We start from the raw sequence: 21,315 nt of genomic DNA, 5'->3' as shown, positions 1-21,315 counted from the left end.
AAAAATATACTTTGAACTGCACTTAAATTTTATGTTTTTTTTTTCTTAAATATTCGAGACCATGTACAAATTATGCATAGTAAAATCCCCGAGTGAGCTATGTGGCTCAAGCCACTAATAAATTACTAATGCTCACCTCCCAACAAACTTTGCGCAAAATATTAAATTTTACGAGCTTAATTTGTGTGCGTGCTTAGCTTAAGGGTGAGCCTGATGCGACCCCAAAAATGTTGTTGCCCTGGACAACAGGAAGAGGAGCAGCTCCGCAAACAATGTCAATTACAGCGATTGAAAAGTGGCCAGAAAACTTGCTGTACTTGTGCAGATCGCATAAACCAATTTTATTGAAGCACAACCAAAAAGCCGACGACGCCATCGAACTAATCTCCTTAACAAGGCGAGTATTAGAGCAACTGGCAGACGTGTAGGTCCTTGTCCATGTTGGGTCTATTCATATTTCAAAAGGCAACTTTGCGCGGCTCGAAAATGGCATCATTAAAGTTTACGACGCTTGTGCGACGTAAAGCATGCCAAGCTGTTTTGTAATAAAGGGTATTTCGCCGACATTTCGACATGAATTTTGAAATGCCCGCCACTTGGTGTTGTGGCCATTGTTTTTTGGGGCAACCCAAAGCCCAGGACCAGACATGCAAAAGTGCTGAATGCAAAAGTCCCAGTCCCGAATTTGCGTGGCCATAGATCTTATGTGTATGCCTGGTGTAAAATCAACAAAAGTCATCAAAATACGCGCCAGCTTTAGTCGCCGCATTCCTGGCTGAAAACTTTGCATATTAAATGTCATTTGGTAAAGTGGAATTAAGGAAGCGCTCGCTACAGGAAATGCTGTCATGGCTCGGGAGCTGTCACAGCAAATTATGCTGAAATGCGTCTGTCAAGGATGTGCGGATGTGGATGCGGATGCGTGTGGGTTGCACATTTGCACATCATGGTGGGGGCATGCATTGAGCCATAAATGAAAACTAAACAAGATTTTCGCAAAGAGCGCATTGCTTGCTGCAAATTTTATGAGCTAATTTTAATGAAGTTGCTGAAAGATGCCAAAAATTTGATGAATGTCGACACGAAACAGACAAGTTTATAAATTATGCCAAAGAAGTTAAGACTACGCCAACAAGGAGCAAGAATTAAGAGATATATATGTATATATTAGCATGCATGCCAGATAGACAGACAGTCAACAAGTTATATGATTACAAATTCTCTAATTATATCTTTTTACTACCACTGCAAATACTAGCACTATCTACTATTCAGATACAAGAAGCTAGACAGAGAATTTACAAATTATCTAATTACAATATTCATACTTTCCTCAGCATCTATAATACTCTGAAAGTGAATACTATTCGGATTCAAGATGCTCGAGAGAACCTTTTACAATTTCTCTAATTGTATTACTAATACTAATAAAAACGACTAATAAAAGTTTACAAATGCTCTATACTATTAATACTTTCGCTATATATACCCTCGCCCTCGCAATGAATTAATCTCTGTAAATCATTCAGGATTTTGATACTTATTCTCAACTCAAAGAATGGACCTTTGTCACGGTTGTTATTGACCACACACCTTATAAGAACTAATTAGAGTCATCATTAGCGGCCACTTTGCAGTGCTGTGAGATTGTTTGGAAAACGTTCCAGATTTCATGCTCCATTAAATGAATCACTCCAAGTACAATTTCAATAACTGCAATAGAAAAAAGATCAGTTGGAATCTAATTAAATTAAAATTCAAAAAACTCCATTGTATATCTACCCAAGTAGCGAGATAAGCTGCCTACGCAGCAAACAGTTCCAAATGATGATGGGGAGAGCTCCCTGCTCAGTGATTGCTAATAGATTGGGCTCAAAATTGGGAATCGGCATCGGTTGCTTAGAAGCGTGACGATTTCCATTTGATGTTGAGCCGTGTCTAGAGAGTGTCAAATCAACATCATTATTCATTATCAAATAAATTATTGGGTTTGCGGTAGACCGATGCCGAATCACAGTTGGAGGGACACAACCGTACCGCATTTGGGATATACATACGTATAATTGAACTTTTCATAAGTGGATGGTTCTGTGAAGGGGGTTAATATGTTTTAACAAAGCAATCAATATCGAAGGGATAATTAAATAAAACTAATGATGCCACTGACAGTCTACGCGGGGTTAATGACGTACATCAGCTTGTATTAGAACTAAGGTTATGCTTTCTTATCGCTAAAATGAATAAGTATATCGCACACGTTACCAAGCCAAAGTTATGTTTCTAGTTTACAGATATAAAGTGATGTTATGTGCGATGCTCCTTGAGTTCAAAGTTCGTCACACACACACACACACACACACACACACGCGCGTACTCATGCACTTTCCGCTTGTTTCAGACAGGTTTTTATGTAGCGTAACTAAATGTTAATTTATAGCCAAATGCTCAACTTTCTCCGTTGGCCTTAAGGCCTTTTGCGTGAGTCCGCCCAGTTCAGGAATTAAAAACAAATTAACACGCTTCCAAAAAAATTTCGAGTGTCTTCGTGGGTGCGTCCGTCCCTCTGTTTGCCCGTGTGTGTGTGTGAGTGCGTGCGTGCATGTGTGTGTAGCCAAGTGAATTTTACAGCGCCATCAATGGCCAACTCGCAGTCTTTTATCTAATTGAGTTTATATTCTTTTGGCTTCGCATCGGCTGGTTTGTCTTAACGTTAATGCGCTCGTAAAACATGCGCAAAAATTGAAAGCAATAAAACGCCGTCGGGCAAACATTGAAAATTAAAATAAACACATTAAACGAGATGAGTTGCAGGCGATAACAAGTCTAGGCTGCTAAAATACACACATGCATTGCCCCAGCCACCAGCTGATCCGCGACACAATAAATCAAACGGAGCGTAAAGCTTGTTTTATACTTGAGCTTATAATTTACATGTTATATTACATATGCGCAAGTCCTGTAATGAACAAATTTTAATGGCTTCCGCGTGAAAATTGTGTTTAAACTTTTCATGAGTTTAGTTTTAAATATTAATTAAAGCTGTGCATCGATTTTACTTTGGGTCCGATAGCTATACATGTTAATAACATTTTCGATAGTTAAGCTTACAGAAAGTATCGATTTACTCGATCACTGCCAATAAGAGTGTCGCCGTATACATACAAGATTTGACAATCACAGCGAAACGTGGACAAGTTCGCGAAAGTTTTGTTTCATAGTGAAGTGTTAAGTGCCGAATTCGAATTGTGAAATATGCTAAAAATAAGCAAAAGTGCGTCTAATAAAACAGTTTCTAATTTAAAGGATCATTTTCTGAGCTCACCAGACGCCAATAAGCCGCGTTCCATACCAGTGCACGTGAGTATTTTATGCATTTTAACTTTGCCATTGTACTGATTCGACAAAACTGTTCGAGCGTCAAGAAAACATATGAAACTGCGAGAATTATGTAATATCAAGAAACACTTAGCTGTAAATGAAAAATTATATGCATGTTGACAACAGGACACGCAGCCACACAGGCAGCACTTGGACTCGGCCGGAAAACTAACACACATATGAGCAGGCCATAAATAAGCCCGCATGCAGGCATCAGGTGGCTACGCAATGATTGCAGGACAGCTAACAGACAGGCAGATGGGCCTGGGGTTGGAGGATGTGTCCCCTCGCCCGGATCGAGTAGTTTTCGCTTGGGTAGGTGGTAAAAAATGCGTACGCCCCCGCTCCACACAAACAAGCAGGGCCGTAGCGGGGGCGACGGCAACGCGGCAGTTGCTGTCAAGTCATAAAACAAAGTGCTGTTGTGTCTACAAATGATTTGGCTTATTCGTGCAGAACAAATCGTACGTCATTTGTTGGGCCACTAAAAAGTTAAAACGCTTCCCCTCCTCCTTCTACTCGCAGTCTGCCTGCGCGCACATACATACATATCTATCTGTGAACAATTGCGCAATTAATGTTGCTGCACAGCGAGAATTATGTGCGTGACAGCCCACAGACAAGACGACGTCACTGATAGAGCCATAAAAGGTTGGCTTCAATAACCAATTCCCTGGCTTCCGTGCTATTTTACGGCTTTACACATGTGCCATATTGCTGCCCCCTGCCCCCCCGCCCACAAAGTTTGGCCATGTCTGTTTATGAGCCGCACAGACAGCGCCTAAGTCGCTGCTGTCGTCATATCTGCTCCCTCCTGCTCCCGTTCGGTCGCAGCAGTCGTCATCGCTTTGCCAAATGAAATCATAAATTTATAATTAATTTGCATATGCATTTCTTCGCTTTTCACGAATTTACCATGCCAAATTGGCATCATGGCTCAATTTTAATGGGCCTGGCATATAGAAATTAAAATTAATTTACGAGCTTAAAACTAATGAGCGCTTTTGTAGGCGTAATGTGTGGCTCCCTGTTTGTCTCTAATATCATTAAAATTTTTGCATCAATTTACAGCATTTATGGGCATTTTATATTCATTTTTAGTGTGCTCCAAAATAGTTTTCATAAATAGTTTAAATGGGTGTGAGTAGAACCCAATACAATATGTTGGTATGTATTGCAATTATATAATCTGATGTTTTGTCACAAAGTGAAATCTTTTTGATCGCAGGACTCGCAGATAGACAGGTTCCTGTCATAAACAAAGGACAGTCGTTGCTTGTTTGGCCAAAAGTCAACAACAAAACGCGTCGACGGCGCAGCTCAAACTCAAGCTCAAGCACATTTATTGTTATTCATTAATTTTAATATTTGCACAACCTGCGTGCAATTTTGGAGCGGAATTGAATTGAATTTCGAGTGGCCAGCGCCGAGAAAGGGAGAGAGGAGAGAGCGGCAGCTAAACAGCTACTAAAATGCTACGTCTGGGCCGCACGATAAAGCCAGAAGCCAATGAAGCTAAGTGCGGTTATGAACCCTTTTCGCATTTGACTGAAACAACAAAAGGGCCAACAATGGGTGGCAAATGGAATTGGAGTTGCACAAGGCGATGGAAACGGCGCTGAAGCTGGTTGGCATTTACCTAATGGAGGTGGCAAGCTTTAAGAATTTAAGCGGTAGTTCAATAAACCCGCATGCCAAACAATGGCCATGGCCAGGACTATGCAATTGTTCAATTGATGCGCGACAAACATGCAAAGTGCTTAAACAACAAAGGAACTACAATGTGCGGCAATTAAAATGCATACAAAATTATTTTATTATTAGAAGTAATGCTAAATAACGACAATTGTCGCTACAAATGCAACTGCAACCCTCCAGCGATGCTGCCCGCACGTCGTGTCCAAAATGGGACATATTTCGATCCGAAATAGATGCGATTATACGCAGGGATATCCTGGTACAGTTGTGCCACCTGAACGCAGGCCTCAACAGTGCACAGTCTCTTGTCAGCGAGTACCTGTATCAATGTCAGGCACTGAAACGACGTCCTCGCCAGCCAATACCCAAAACCCAGCAGCCCAACATATGTGCCTGCTCTAGGAGGGGGCGGTTAACTAATGTGTGTCTGTCCGTCCGTCCGTCCGCCCGTCTGGCTGTCTGTCTGTCCTGCGCGCAGCCATGTAATTTGTTATCCAACAATTTATAATTGCATCAAAATACACACGCACCACATGCCAAGCTGAGGCTAAGCTGAGATGACTATTTCGAAAAATTATTATGAAAGCAAACATGCTTCTATTTTCTGGGACGATTCACGACTTGTGCCGGCAATGGGCAGCCCTCGCGCAGCCCCCCCTTCTTGCAACTGTCCAATACAATTTTATGCTATGTTTAACATTTTGTACATTTTTCGGTTCGCCCATGTTGTGGTTGCCCTTGTTGTTGGTCTTGTTATTTCTGCTGGTTCTAATTTAATTTTGGACTGACTTGTTGGTGTTGGTTTTCACTTTTAGTTGATTTATGAATTTTTAAATCAATTTGACAACTAGCTCGAAAGTCAAAGTGCACATTAGGAATAAAAGTTGTTGGAGGTGTGCTGGGCATAAACTTTTTCGATTTTAAGAGTTATCAAGCCAAAGCCAATTTTGTTATTATTTTGTACACTCAAACATTTCTCAGTTTATATGTTTCCCATGAACAGCTCTCTTTAAAAAATTGGCAAAAATTGTGCTGCAACTGCAACTGTTTCTGTTTGTTATGCTTTTTGACGTTTACACGTTTTGACAGGCATTAAAAATCTATTTAAAATGCACCCCTAGCTTTTGTATAGTTTTTATTTTATTTTTTTTTAATTTTTGCTCAATGACGAATCCCCGAAATAACAAACACAAAACAATTCACTTAACTCCGGAACTTAGGCGCTACTTAAAAATTTGAAATCAAATTGAAAAGCGAGCATCAAATAATTTCGAGGCGTGACGAAACATGTCGAAATGTAAAACTTGGTACCCGCCGCCTCTGATCGACAGCAACTTGTGCGGAAACCCGCGGCCGGGACGCGTGTGTCTCTCTGGCTGGTGTACACGTTTTTCTACTCGCTGCGCTGGCGGCTGCCGTTTTTTTGTGTTTGACGTATTACTCAATGGACGTGGAGTGGGGAGTGGGTGTGGGAGCGACATGCCTTTGGCTATGCCTGCCACAACTAGCCCACCCCCGGCTCACACGGCGACGTCATCAATCTAAAAAATGTTGAAAAATCTCAGTGGCTGTTGCAGTGGCATGAGACACGGGATGAACCAGCGACGGCGGCGGCTCGACAGGCTGCATAGTTGGTAGTTGGTATTTTAAAATGCATGTTAAATGTCCATGCCTTTCGCTTTTCAACTGGATTTTGATAGAGTGGCGGCGCTTCGAAGTATTTCATGGGAAAGTGTTATAATTCAAATGATTCGGGCATTCATTGTAATTGATTTTTATACGTTGGGCGTAGGGCATGCAGCTCAAATTTATTTTTCTTTGTCGATAAATCCTAAAGTTATTAAACTAATATACGAGAGTTGATGAGGCTGAGATTGAGAGAACCTGCGGAGGGCGATATGCATACCGATAAGCAGCAAGCAATAAGTAAATGAATCATTTTAATCATTCTATTTAATCAAATCTACTCTATTATGGATTATCAATGGAAATCATGTCAACAATGGAAATAGGACCCTACTCTTCCCGTCGTTGGCTCCGTTTACGTCGCCCAGCAAAACTAATTACAAAACAGAACCACAAAGCAAGGATTCCGTTTCGCCAAAATGATTTTGCTAGAACCAAAAACTGAATCCAGCAGTCAACAGGCAGGAGTAAACGCTGCTTTTGTCAACCGGGAAAAGGCAAAGGCAACTGCCAAACCAACAAAACCACTCGACATGTCAACTGAAATAGAAATGGAGATGCAAATTTGCGGAGTCAGAGGCTGGGTCCAACTTTTTGGCATTGCTCCTGGAGTGACATGAAAAGGACATGTCACACCGTATGCGCACATTAAGTGTAGCCACAATTTATCAAGCCGCATAAATCTAAATAGAGTCTGGGAGAGTTGGCAGTCGCCTGAATTTGACTTCGGCATGGGCGCATCAAAAAGTCAAAAAGCTAATTTGCATTTAAAAGGACAGCAAAGGCAACGCAACAGACCAACAATGATGCTGACGTAGCCGCCATCGCAACCAACCATCGCCTGGCCATGCATTCAAAATATTTTAAGCCATATTTTCAATTTAATAAGCCAAGATAAATGAAGGGCAACAGCAGAGAAGTGGACCACAGGCGGGAAAAGAGCAAAAATATATATATTTTGCAATGTAGATTTAAGCACACTCTGACTTGGCATATGTGTCCCGTGCTCATGTGCTTATTTGCATAGTTTGGTTAGCTTGGCTATTTTTGTCAATATGCCATGCACTTCATCAAACGAGACTCTGGGCTCTGTGCTCAGTCGATAAGACGTCTTTTGTGCTGTTGTTCAGCCAACTCTTTGGTGGCTTATACCAAAAATGAGATAAGTTAAATTACTTTACATATTTAGACACATTTTATGCGACATACTTCAAATTGAATTTGCTCAGATAACAAAAATAAGCCGCCCGGGAATTCACAGTATTATCCAACAAAATTAAGGCACTCTTTGTTTTGAACTGTTTTTAAAAGATTGAGATTCCGTGTACTCGACTTGTCAGCTAAACACTGTTGTTACGTTTATTCATGTATTCCTGCTACTCCAATAACAGCTGAATGACTGTGCATAGCCTGGACAGTGAAATTAGCCCATAATCAAATAAGTTAACGAACACTAACCAACTGACAATTGATGCATATAATTGCACTTGCCAGCAAATTCAACAATTGGCAAAATTTTCAAACCTTATTACGTTACAAGACATGCGACGACTTTATTTGTTTGCTGGCGTTGTCAAATTACAATCTCAGTATTGCAGGAGTAGTCAAGAGTTGGAATGAGTTGGACTGAGTTGGGCCTTAAGTCCTAGCCAAGCTTGCGGTCGCAACTGAAATGCAATGGTGCGTGCCACAAATGACAGCCAATAGAGCAGAAAGCACAACTCAAGTGGCCACAGGACACAGTCCATAAGAAAATCGCTGAGGCGTAAAGTAATTTTGTAGGCGTCGCCCAAGACAGACACTCAGCCGGTCAGGCAGGACCTTTACAGCGTCAGGGAGCAGGCAATTTGATTTTTCAATCGCTGCTAATTAGCATTGAGGCCAAAACCATTGACAATTTGTCAACCATGGCCAGCAATTTCGTCCGTTTGCAGTTGCATAATAACTGTGATAATCACACCGATGACAACGATAATTTGCACACTCGTGGCCAGTTACTGCGATTTGGTCAGCAAATTATTCATGAATGGTGCCAGCTCTTCTCTTCTATATAAACACATTCCCAATATTGCTTTAAGGTTGAAAACCAACATTTTAGGGTTAAACTCTGCTAGCCAAGTTGGCAGACTGCAAGCCTATTAACATTAACAACTCGGCTTTTTGCCACTGCACGCCCTGCTGTCAACTTTTGATACCTTTGTAGAAAGTATTTTAATTTTGTCTTGAAATGTGTAACGCATAGGAGAAGACATCTTCGCGCCCATAAAGTATATAGACCCAATGTATTAACAGACGAGTTGATATTATGCAGTTCCTAGATTCATCGGACTATAATGTCATATAGATTAACGGGAAGAATCGTTGGCAAATTAGTTTTTGTATGGAAATCGGTAATTACGAACGTTACACAATTCTCCTGAAATATCTGCACATCCATTAGCAATGTGTCTACAGTGTATTTCAGCTTCGGCGTGACGAAGATCGTCATTTTTTATTTGCTTTTTCTACACTTCTTTTTGCGCCGTGCTTTGCCTTAGCTTCTTCCTGCTTTCCGCCTGCTGCCTGCAACGCTGCAAATGACAGCTGTCAGTGGCATTTCACAATAAGCTGCCAGGAGTAACTGCTGTCAAACTGACAGCCTGTTGCTTGACTTTGCTTTAGCCTGCGGCAACTCTTTTTCAACGGACAATCGATTTTGCAATCTTTCGGCACTATATCTCTGCTGACATCTTGGTCGAATCAGGTGGAGGGGTATACGTATATTTTTCACACTTTCCCATGCATAAATGCCTACACTCGTCGTTTATGCAGCGCGTTGAATTGTGAAGTCTTTTTTTCTTCTTTTATTGGCACAATGCCATGCTGTTGCAGCTCTAATTTCTGCTCCCACTTTTATGTGGGGTCGGTCCCCCATGAAACACAATGCCAAGTGCGAATGCAACAAATGTCATTAAAAACGTGACATAAAAAAATATTTTATACTTGCATCTATTGCAGAACTTAGTTCTCTTCATGTGCATGCATTTATTATACCCTGTTACCATAAAGTGGGTCAAGAGGGGTGTTTTGGCCTTGGGCAAATGTGAATAACAGACAGGACTTAAGTTATTTATATGTAGGTACAAATTCTTGACCGGCCCTTTAGATGTCAGATCGCGCTCCATGAGAAAGCGTTAGTATGAAAATGTATTATCTCCTTATAGGATATATCCTAGGCGAGCACTCATCATTTAAAGCATTCTTGTGTAATGTATTTGGTTTCCTTCTGCACATTTTATACAGCAGCTTCGCGAATATAAAATAAAAGCGCAAATGGTATTTCGCATGCGTTTTGAGGTTGAGGTTTCGAGCTGAGGTTGAATGACCTAGGACAATAGATTTATGCTTGGGGTAGTTACAGCTGCCCGCTGTGCTGATTAAGGGCGTTTGCTTCTTAAAGAAGGGTTATTACGACACAGCCCTTTTGTTCGGTCTGTGGCCCATTTCGATTGCCTTGCATAAGTATTGTGCTTCATTAAAGACGATTTTGCTCCTGAGCTTAACTGTACACCCAAACGCAATGCAATGCCAATTTCCGAGCAATTTTCAAGCAATTTGACGTGCCAAACTGTTCGCCCTAATGAGACCAGGTATTACTCGCAACTCGTATCATAACAAATTTCCCACGTAACAATGCCCCAAAGTGAAATACCGAACGCACGGTGCCAGGCCAAATGATTGGCACAAGCTCAAGACGACGCCTGCTCATTGCCAGACGGCATCAACAGCCAGAGTCGACATCGTCTTCATCGTCTTTGGATATTCCCGAAAGCAACAGCAGCACATTAAGTCGACTGCAATTTGACTTGGGTTCTACATGCATTGCAGTTGGCTTTTCTGGCTGCATATTAAATATAACACAAAATGCATATTAAATGGCATAAGCCACGTAAACTGCTAATGCCAAGACTCAAACCCAATTCCAGTCTCCAGTTTAAGTTTCGGGTTTAGTCAGGTGCTGCAGGGCAAGCAAGTAGATATAGCTTCATATACTCTACGAATGCCAATTCCCAGCAGCTTAGCTGTAAAACCTTTAAGACTTGACGGAAACGCTGTGTGTTGTAAAATTTTATAAGTTTACCATTTTGGGTTGCTTTTATTTTGTGGCGGGCTAAAGAGCTTTTTTGCTTGGCAATGGCAAGGTTTTGGCTTTAAATGATGCAGGTCGAAAATTTGGCAATACTTGATATTAGTTTTAATCTAGGTTCATATATATATTCGTATGCAATATACATTATTTTCAACAAGAAACCACTCTAATCGACAAGATCCTGGCCCTTACTTCAGTGGATCAAGTTCTGGTTAATCCTCCTGCTTGAAGCTTAACAAATTTACCTTCCAGCTTCGCGATTAAACATAAACAAATTTCCTTCCCCCCATTCGTAGTGTCTCGGGCTGAGTCTTTTATTCGCTGGCTCAACTCCTTTGAAATAAAATCCACACCGTCTAATTAAACAAACTCCAAAAGTCGACGTGTAACCACCATAAATGAACATTAACTTGAAAATCATAAAAAGGAGTAAATGAAAAACTCTTGCGCCTCGACTCCTTCGCATCGTCATCGTCGTCTTTATACATAAACAAAACTCAGACTCAAATTTCATAGCATAATAAATGGCGCGCACTACCGATGCAAAAGTTGCCCCCCCGCTCCTCAACCCTCTTTCTGCCCTTGCTCTCGTCCTGGAGTGATGAAGTAATGAAAGTGTGCGCGTTGGCGAAAGAAAAATTACAATTCACGAGCGCAGCGCAGTTATGAACTTTTTGACGTGCTAAATAATGCACAGGAAAGTGCCTGCTGGGTGCCGCTGGCCAGGGGCCAGGGGCCATGCCATCCTGCACCAGGATTCGGGTGCAGGAGCGTAAGGCACTTCTTCATTAACTCTGGCGGACGCCTGATGATGATGAATTTTATATAAAATGCTTAAATACCTGCAATTTAACTTTTGTCCGTGCCCCTTTTCCCCTGTCCAGACAAAAAACATTTCAATATGCAACAGCGCGTGTTTCTTTTAATTTAAATTGAGTTCACTTGGACTCCCAGCGGACTTTAAGCGACAGAAACTAATCAAAAAGCTATAAAAAAGTTTTTTCCCAGAGCATTTTGGTTTTAGTGACTAGAATAGAACAGAACTCTTAGGGGATATGCTTTGGTTATATTCGAAATTGATAGACTGTTATTATTTTTTATAGGGGCGATTCAGATTTTCTGCATATATATAGTTTATACTTAAACTCCTAATATCTATCTAATTTTAGATTTACGGTTGAATAGCTGAAATAAGATGCATGTGGAAATCTTGGTTTAAGAACGGCGAATAAGGAGAGATTAAAATTAATCCAATTCTTCTACGCAGATCTGCCTCTAAAGTGTGTCGTGATCACAGAATTTCTAAAGGAAGAAGAGACAATTTGTCTTCCTAAATTAAATAAACTTCTACTGCGCAGATCTGCTAAAAGGATATTGAACAATGTTTTACATTTAATTACTTAAAATCAATAAAGTCTTTGGTGACTGGCTGATCTCTAAAGGACAAGGCGACACACCGATTATATGGTAAATATACTTTACAAATTTTCATGTTTCTTCTTAAAATTAATAAACTTCTTCAACGCAGATCGAAAAATAAAGTGATTGTGGAGACCAGAGAATCTCTAAAGGATCAAGCGATTTGTATAATCAATCGTTTGTCATCGACATATGTACATATACTCCAAGAGAATGTCCATGTAAGTTGCCATCCTGTCTCAATCTCATGTGCATGCTATCATATTGCCCTTTGTTAATTACACTGAATGCATTCCAAATGGACGTCAAATACGTATCTATATGTTTAAGCCAGCAACATTGGTTGGCCCTCAGTGCACTTAGCCAGACTGTCATTCCGACTGCATACACATAATTAATTAACGGCTGACAGCGCTACCAACCAGATCCCATATCCATATATCCTCCTCTTTCGCTTGCCTTACGCCCTTTAACTAACAGAAATGTCAAAAATGCAAGTGACAAGTGTGAAAAAAGGACGAGCACAAGAAGAAAAACGACACACGGCCAGGCGAAAGAAAAACAAAAGCCATGCCAGGAGACAAACACACACACACATCTACACACACATGAGACAGCTGGCCTTGGGTTTGGGTTTATTTGGGTTGCTGGGTTGGTTCAGAGAGAGATTGTGGGTGTGTTGTCTGCTTGAAGACGTCGCGCATTCGTGCGCTGCAAAATAAATTGAAATTTTAAAATGTATGAAATTAATTTTTGGCGCACGCTGCGAGTCGCTTCAACGCTTCCAGCGCCATCGCCTCGTCATGCTGATGATATCACATGATTATTTATCTTTTACGCACACTTAGACAGCAGTCGACACATATGCAAAACGGCAGCAAGGATGTGCGTGCCTTGGTCTGGTCTTCGTCCTGGGCCTGACACTTGCCAACACTTTGTCAACTTTTTAGTATGTTGTCAGCTTTTTTTGTCTTAGACCCAACGCGTTTTGTCTTTTAAAGCCATTTGTCAAACACTTTACATGACGTCATCTGCAAACGATGGCTGCGACTGTTGCTAAATATATCTTTAATAAGAAGGGTATCTTATGATATGTCGAGTACGTGTACCTTTTTTTCTTTGAGTATTGGTCAGCAGATATCCGAACATGAAGGCTCAGCTCAAATACAAAATCATAATACCCTGCTTGTCGTAGAGTTTTGCCATCTACTCATTATCTTGATACAGAGTATAAATGATTCGATGTGTTGACAGGCTATCGAACTCTTGTTAGCTTACGCTTGTTATCTGGCCCCTAAGTATCTTGTCTGTTGTGCAAAATTTACATATAGATTAGCAAAAGGATAGCAAGTCCGTGTGCCAGCATCAGGCCACAATATGGTAGAATGAGTGACACTTGATGGGCCTCTGGATGCACTTTGGAAAATGGCTAACCATCATCGAATATGAGTTTCTCTATGTGCAATGGCATGGGCATGGGCATGGGCATGGTCGTGGGCATGATGTCTGCAATGCATAAGTGGAAATCATTAAGTGCCGAGCGCATCTTGTAAACTGATGCGTAATCCTCTCGGCCCAACCCTTGGTCAATTGTTTTCCGTTCGGACAGGCTGGTGCGCATTGTTACCATTTCCGTTGGTTCTCCGGTCCAGGTCCTGCTAGTCGTCCTGTTGCTGGCCTCTTCATTGTGAACGCGTAAATCCCCTGACAACACTTTGCCTTCCACATTATACAAAGAAAATTTTTGCAAAAAGCAGTCGAACAATCCTTGAACAATGCATGAAATAATTGCACAGCACAGTGAAAGTGTGTGTTTGTATATGTGTATCTGTGAGCGTGTGTTGTTGTTGGTGTTGTTGTTGTTGCTGGAAAGTTGTGGTCCTTATAGAGCTGGGCACACAATGAACTTGTTGTTGCTGACTGTGAGCTGAACTGGCATTGGCTGGTGGGCATTAAAACGCGGATGATGAGGCTTAAGTAGTTACACACAGCGGCACAATTGGGACTCTTTAGGTCTCGAGCCGAGGGGCTCAAGTGCTGCGTAGCATATGTGGAGTAAGGGATATTGCATGAACATAGCTTGGCTCTGGGGTAAAGTTGCAAGTAAAGAAAATTTCTTGATATTTCAAATTATAAACCATGCTTCATGGTGTCCGTCAATAAACGCAATGCTCATTGTGGCAACAGCAATTCGAAAGCTGATGAATACGCATATACACATCTGTCTCAAAATCAATTCACTAGGCAACCAGAAAGATAATAAATGAAAAGCTTTAATTTCATGAAATATGTATAGCACACATAACATGTGGTTTTTCTATATGCTGACTTATTGAAATAGTAGAAAAACTTTTAAATCGCTTATAAATCAAATTTAAGAAGCAAAATTACCAGCTCTTCTGGCTTGTTAGGATCTCTATGAGAAAACTTTGCTAAGTCAGTTAAAATCCGTTGTATCATAAGCTGACTAATTATTTCTTATATACATATATATCATCAAGGCATTTTTTATTAAACCATTTATAGTTATTCAATATAATCCGTGCAGCTTCCATTACTTTCTGAGCACATCTCATTTAAGATCTGCAAGCGTTAACAGACTTTTCGCCTTGCTTAAATCGACTAAGACTTTCATTAAAACTCTTCAAATTTCGAAATGCCAATGAATATTCAATGCGAAGTATCCACTTCTCACCATATCACAGCAACCTCTGACTCCACCCAGTGGGCGAAGCACATTAAGAGCAACAAATGCAATATGAAACAGACAGAGCAATAACAAAAGCAACATAACCAACCAACAGAAGAGAGGATCATTAACATAAAATTTTATGTTTATGGCAATGATGAAAAGTCTATACAAATGCGGCAACGGCTGTCCAAAATAAATAATTACCATAAACAGCAGCCGGGCGGTGGGAGTGGGGCCAGAAGAATCCCTAGCAAGCCGAGTTGGGAGTGGAGAAGTTCATGTCAGCAGCCGCAACATTTTGTGTGACAATCAGGCTCGAACCAGGCCCCCGTGCCAGCACAGGAGACGGCCAAAGGATTGAGTATTCAACTGTGGACCTGAGAGGGTAGTCATTGGCATTTATCAATTGCCTGAGCAAAGCCGACCACCGGCTCGTCGGTAGGCTCGTGGGTAGTGTGGGTGGCGCGTGTTGTTTTAACATTGGCATTCTTGTAATTACGTTTATACTCTTCATTCCGCTGTTAATTCAAATTTACGTTAATGGAAAATCATTACGCACAAATGTGTAAAGTGCACTTTTGGATTTCATTGCCGTCGTGTGTGGCAGCTTTTCATATGCTGAGCGCACTTTTATTGCAGTTTCCCTGGCGTTACGCAAATAACTGCCAACTTGGCTGCTGCAAATTTTTAATGAGCTTCAAGTGCAGTTAACAGCTGCGGCAGCTGCTTATTGCTGATAAGCAGCGTTGCAAGTTGCAAGTTGCAAGCGGCAGGCAGCTAGTTTGGGCGCAGATTAAACTCTTCAGTTAATGTTGAGTTGCAGCAGGTGGGATATATTGATATGGTAAACTGTGCAGAAGAAATTATAGCTGATAAATAAATAATGAATGCATCTTTAAAGCCAAAAGCTGACTTAAAGACATTCTCCCGTTTGCAAACAACACCTTTTTGCCTTTGTACACACAACTCTTTGCACATTTAATCAATACCCAACGACCTTGACAGCTTTGTTATAGCCAACATAAAAAGCACGTGCTATCAACTGTGTCAAAATCAAATGCTTAGAGCCGCCCACGCAGCAACCCAGTAGGGAGCGCGCCCTAAACGATTTTCACTGTCAAGGCCACACGCACAAAAAGGAAATTTGAAGGGACGCTCGTTGCCGGCCGGCGTGTCCTTGAAACAAATTCAGCAAAGCTTTGGAGGAGGCAAATTTGCTATGTGCCATTTACCACAAATGGCAGCCACTTGGCCTTGGCACTGACATTGAATCGTGGAGCGCCCCTAGCAACAAGCAACAAGCGGCAAAAAGCTCGTTTGGCATTTTTATATATACATATTTTGTGCCGAGGGTATTATTAATTTGTCGTGCAGTTTGCAAGACAGTTGCAATCAGATATATATATCATATATGCATATCTTTCTGATTATAAGAAAAAGGAAAGTTATTGACATTTTATCAAGTGAGTTACAATTCATACATTGTTTGTCGAGGTTCAAAATTAAATTATATAAAACACTCTTCGTGATAAATAAAAGTCGCAAATAAGTTCTCAATATGTGAGCTCTCAGCTGTTTGACAAGACTTGCATTAATCTATATCCTGTTAGAAGTTTTTCAGATATACTTAAAATCAGACAATTTTAAAATGTACTTAAACAAGTGTATTAAATCTTCGGCATACCGCTGACAATATTTCTTTCCTCTTTTTAAATTGTAACAACTCGAAATGCCATTTGTTTTAGTGTGTGGACTGCCAACTAGCAGGAAGTGGTTTATCATAATGGATGAGCCAACTCTCTGTAACATGGGGGACATCAAGGCCAGTGGAAAATGTTTGCTGGAGCCGGAACAGTTTGTTTCAAGGCTAAACTTGGATTCCCGTTGGTTTGAATGGGTGTGTTACGCGGGCCAAGTTGAAGGTTTGGGAGCTCCAAGTTTAAATGGCAAGCGTAACGAGTTGAAAAAACGTTGCAATGGGTGTGAAGTTAAAGGAGGTTGGATGTTTTCTCCCTAATCTTTCATATTAAGCATTATACAAGGCAAGTTGAGGACGTCTTAGCTAAGTTAAAGTTTACTAAAATCAATAGGAGGAAAAAGGGTATTATTAAGAAGTAAAATGCGTGCATGCCATTATTTCTTATTTATTTATAAAATTTTTAAATACATACATCCTAAGTCAAAGGGGAAAATGCAAGCAACTAACAATTGTTGATTCCCAAGCAAGAAATTACTGACAAGCATTCGAAATCAATTCGAACTTCGAATATATTCCCCTCATTTGAGTGCTTGCCCTGACAAGCCCATAGAGCACCATGTGAAAGATGCCCCTAATTCGAAAATCGTGTTAATCACCCTTCTTTTGACATTTCTTTACGTCTAACGTAAGCGAACGTAACGTAATACGCTCATTCGCTCGAGAGCTGCTTTTTGTTTGCTCGCTCTCGCGTTCTCTCTGGCTTATTCTCTCGCGAAAGGTAACAAAGCCAAAGCCCAGCCGTGACTGTGACTTTTTTGGGGTGGCAATGGAACTGTGCCCGGCACCGTCAGAGTTTGTGGTGTGAGTGGCTGTGGTTGGTGGTTCAATTGGTTGGTTGTTGGCATAAACAAAGCACACACACTCCATCCACACACCGCTGCCTGTGTGTGTCTGTGTGCACGGGGGGGTGACATTTGCCCGAGCGAGCGCCGTGTTGCTTCCTAGGAAGCACGAGAGCCGCTGTCGCCGTCGTCGTCGTCGTCGTTGCTGCCCGGCGCAGCTATTTTATAAAAGTGACTGCGGCAAGGATATTTACAGTCAGTCCACGCAGAACCTTGGAAAAGGCAGCAACAGACGCAAGAGCAGCTCGTATACGGCATATTGTTTTAAAGTACTTTCCATACACGTAAAAACCAAAAGCTAAAATCGCAAAGTTTCCGTTTTGGCGCCAAATCAGATATGTTTTGGTGAAAACTCACAGAAGTGCAAATTTTCTGAAGACTTCAATTAAACTGCTTTGCAAATAGACAACAAGTGCAATAAGTGAACATTTTTAGTTTTTTGATAAATCAAAAAAAAAAAAAAAACACAAGACAATGGCAATTGCTTACTTTATACCCGATCAGGCGCAACTGTTGGCCAGAAGCAGGCAACAAAGTGCGCAACAAGCGACAGGCAGCGTCGGCTCTAGTCCAGCGAATCCCAGGCATAACGAGTCCCGACAACAGCAGCAGCATCGGCAGCAGCAACAACAACAACAACAACGACAACATCGCACCGGCAACACACAATTTCGCGCCAACATATCGGTGCCGCTGGGACGCGAACAGGGTGCCATGTCCATGTCGGAGTTCGGCTGCTGGGAGCTGTTGGCCCAAATCTTTTGCTATGCCTTGCGCCTCTACAGCTACAATCCCGCACAGCGCAGGCCGACGGTCATTCAAATCTCGTTCGAGATCAGCAGCAACACAAGCGATGCAGATGCAAATATAGAAGATGCAGATGGCGTTGGAGATGTGACTGATGCGACCGCGAAGCGACGGGAGTAGATATTTGATTAGGAGACGCTAAGACTACACACAACTGACTATTGTACAGTTATTTTGGTGGCAGCTCAATCAAAGCGCATTGTGATTTTTTGGGATTATGGAGTTTGAAGATGGTTGAGAGGAGTTTGTAAAGTTGAAAGTGCTAACGAAATGTATTTTATATTTGTGTATTTAAACGATTTTTAAGAAAATTCAAAATTTGTCATCGATTTGCTGAAAGTGATATAATATTTTATTGGTACTTTTTGGTGTCAAATTTTTGTAGTAAACTTTGCCAGAAGGCAAGGCCGAGAGAGATAGAGAGAGAGGGGAAGAGCTGAGCAGTGAGCATTTTGTAAGCCTAAGTTTCAGATGTAAAAGGTTTCGGGTTGTAAAAGTTGGTTCAAATAGGCGTAGCTGCAGGACTCGTTCATTTACAAATTTTCATTTAAAACCAAAAACCTAAAATATAGCCATTTAACTAATTAGAATCTGTGTCTACAACTAAACAGTCAAAACAACACTAAACACTATCATATATACATTAAAGTACATATGCCACACATATTACTAAGTATATGCAACTATATGTCAAATTTTAGCATTTCTACTAGCGTAAAATATAAATGTACCCCACATAAAAGTCAAATACTAAATTATGATATTCTTACTGAACCAACAAAATGTAACAAATGAAATACAACAAAGAAACAACTACATTGTACAAAATAGTTTCTAAGCAGACAATTTTTATATATACAAAGGATAACAAACGAAAAAAAAAAAAACAGAAAATGGGTGTCAATAAACTAAAAAAAATTACGAAAAAGCAAAATCCGCCGAACCGCAAAGAACTCAACAGTAAAACAAAGTAAAAAACTCACGAAAGCAAAAAAATAAAATACAAATTTCATAATTTAAGCAATTTTGATACAATTACAAGAAAAAAAATATTAAACATATTTTACGATTATTATTGACTTTAGCAAAATTACAAACGATATTATTTCTGTTTTTTTTTTGGGCATTTTGTGTACGCAGCAAAAAAAATTAATCAAATGTAAAAAGCTTGCAACAAATTTGTAAGCAAATTACACAACTTTTTTATAAGACATTCAAAAATAAATACAATTTTATAAAAAAAACCAATATAACCGAAAAAATATTTGTCTTCAATTCAAGTTATAGAAAACATTAAATGTGGTTTTCTATAGCTTTTCGGGATGAAATCTTTACAGGATTTAAATTTTATTTTTGAGATGATATAAGAATTGTCTCAAAAAAGTGGTCTTTTATTTTATTAAAAGTTAATGATTTTTTCGACAATTCTTCATTTAAATTTTTATGATATAAAAACAGTTTATTAAATTTTTTGATAATTGTTGAATTTATTCTGTGTTTTTCTTACATGTCCTTATATCTTTCTTAACTATAGGCTATTAATTTCCGTAGTTAACAAATCGCTACTGATCTAACAATTAACACTTGTGTATCTGCTGGAACTAGTTTGTTTGGCACGTTGGGTAGGGCAGCCCGTGCAGAGCGTGCATAGCGTGTCCGTTTCCTAAACCGTAAAACTCGCTCTGCTGGGTGCCACACACATCGGGAAATAACCCGCCGACATCATAATTGTCGCCTTGTGACGGCGATTCTGCACCATAGAAAGGACTTGATTTAGGCATGGCTCCAGGCATATGTATGTCCATGAGAGTTCCATTTGGGAAATGATTAAAATTATTGCCCCTTCCACCCGAAAATGAAAAGTCACCGCTATAACCGTCCATGTTGTGGAAGGGGCAATCATTTAACTGATCTGTATTCATCATTCCATGATAAGACATCAATGAAGGGTCTGAATAAAATGTCTGTGCACTTTGATTCGCATTGTGTAGCCCATCATATTCTTGACCGTCCAAAGATGAAGTCATATTACGGTCTGGGTCGAAGCCAACCATTCCAGCAGTATTACGATCTATATTTAAGTTATTTGTTATATTGCCTAGATTGGTATATTGAAACTCTGGCTGGTTTGGGTCACAGCAGCAAGAGTCGACTGCATAATTTTGACTAGCTGCCTTTTTGCTAGTAGTTGGACAGTCACAGAAATCAGATTCGCAATTTCCAGTGAAAGCCTGGGATGGAGCATAGTTACAGTAGCCGAAGGCACCTTCTTTGCTTTTGTCAAGATGATTCTGCTCATAGCTGGCGTTTTGTCTTCGATCTGTGCGAATAATTTAATCAGTTTGGAAATCATCATATAAATCAATACAAAATTACTTACATTCATTAGTACAGAAATTGGAATGTTTGTAGCTAAAATATTATAAGTTCAACATATAAATTAAGAAATTTCTTTATATAATAAATCCACTTACTCCACAACATTCACATCTGTGTATACACCAGATGGTGGGAGCGCGGTATATACGGTTCCATTAGCATTTTCTTCCATGTCACTTTGCATATTGGACAACTTCTGAAGGTTCACATCCTCAGTTCTCTCCCTAGCATCCATCCCTTCGCTCTCTAGATCATTCTAGGAATTACGAAATAGATATAAAATGCCTACTTTTAAATTCAACTATTTATCAATGTTTGCTTTGATTTTTGCAAACCAATCTCTACCTTAATATAGATGAAGCCGTAGGATCATAAGCTTATTAAATGGAATGTTTAATCATGAATCGCGAGCTCCATTAAGTTTGTTTGTGCTATAAATTCGTTTCCATAAACTTATTTTGGGACCGTAAATATAGGACCTTCTTTTGGATTTATCATGGGACTTATATTTACAAAGAACAAATTT

The 21,315-nt window shown here is 40.2% G+C and overlaps 3 protein-coding genes and 1 long non-coding RNA gene across 4 annotated transcripts; 2 read left to right on the top strand and 2 right to left on the bottom strand.

The window, feature by feature from the left end:
* Positions 1-1,511: 1,511 nt before the first annotated feature.
* LOC115767285 lies at positions 1,512-3,593 on the bottom strand. Its single transcript, XM_030711520.1, has 4 exons — positions 3,323-3,593; positions 2,058-2,088; positions 1,783-1,938; positions 1,512-1,713 (listed from the first exon to the last, which is right to left on the bottom strand). Exons 1-4 carry the CDS (start codon positions 3,582-3,584, stop codon positions 1,707-1,709), a joined length of 456 nt encoding a protein of 151 aa, XP_030567380.1. The 5' UTR covers positions 3,585-3,593; the 3' UTR covers positions 1,512-1,706.
* A 21-nt stretch (positions 3,594-3,614) lies between these two features.
* LOC115767295 lies at positions 3,615-5,165 on the top strand. The gene is made up of 3 exons (XR_004018368.1): positions 3,615-3,693; positions 4,450-4,545; positions 4,607-5,165. It is a non-coding gene; the product is annotated as an uncharacterized LOC115767295 (long non-coding RNA).
* Positions 5,166-18,077: 12,912 nt separating this feature from the next.
* LOC115768713 (cell death protein Grim) lies at positions 18,078-18,530 on the top strand. Its single transcript, XM_030713412.1, has one exon. It carries the CDS (start codon positions 18,078-18,080, stop codon positions 18,528-18,530), a length of 453 nt encoding a protein of 150 aa, XP_030569272.1.
* A 1,360-nt stretch (positions 18,531-19,890) lies between these two features.
* Positions 19,891-21,094, bottom strand: LOC115767102. The gene is made up of 3 exons (XM_030711253.1): positions 20,885-21,094; positions 20,791-20,822; positions 19,891-20,730 (listed from the first exon to the last, which is right to left on the bottom strand). Exons 1-3 carry the CDS (start codon positions 21,022-21,024, stop codon positions 20,012-20,014), a joined length of 891 nt encoding a protein of 296 aa, XP_030567113.1. The 5' UTR covers positions 21,025-21,094; the 3' UTR covers positions 19,891-20,011.
* Positions 21,095-21,315: the final 221 nt, after the last annotated feature.

The sequence above is a fragment of the Drosophila novamexicana genome, unplaced genomic scaffold, assembly GCF_003285875.2.
Source record: "Drosophila novamexicana strain 15010-1031.04,08,12 unplaced genomic scaffold, DnovRS2.1 tig00000009-arrow-pilon, whole genome shotgun sequence".
In the NCBI taxonomy this organism is placed as follows: Eukaryota; Metazoa; Arthropoda; class Insecta; order Diptera; family Drosophilidae; genus Drosophila; species Drosophila novamexicana.
This window is presented reverse-complemented; position numbering and strand designations above follow the sequence as displayed.

Bases quoted from the DNA above. Each gene is read 5' to 3' on its own strand.
- LOC115767285 (XM_030711520.1), bottom strand. From the start codon at position 3,584: ATGCGGGCTTATTTATGGCCTGCTCATATGTGTGTTAGTTTTCCGGCC. The intron at 2,089-3,322 runs GTGAGCTCAGAA...CCCCCTTCACAG, and splicing joins ACGCGGCTTATTGGCGTCTG to AACCATCCACTTATGAAAAG. The intron at 1,939-2,057 runs GTATGTATATCC...GACACTCTCTAG, and splicing joins TATGAAAAGTTCAATTATAC to ACACGGCTCAACATCAAATG.
- LOC115768713 (XM_030713412.1), top strand. From the start codon at position 18,078: ATGGCAATTGCTTACTTTATACCCGATCAGGCGCAACTGTTGGCCAGA.
- LOC115767102 (XM_030711253.1), bottom strand. From the start codon at position 21,024: ATGGATGCTAGGGAGAGAACTGAGGATGTGAACCTTCAGAAGTTGTCC. The intron at 20,823-20,884 runs GTAAGTGGATTT...ATAATATTTTAG, and splicing joins ACAGATGTGAATGTTGTGGA to CTACAAACATTCCAATTTCT. The intron at 20,731-20,790 runs GTAAGTAATTTT...TTATTCGCACAG, and splicing joins CAATTTCTGTACTAATGAAT to ATCGAAGACAAAACGCCAGC.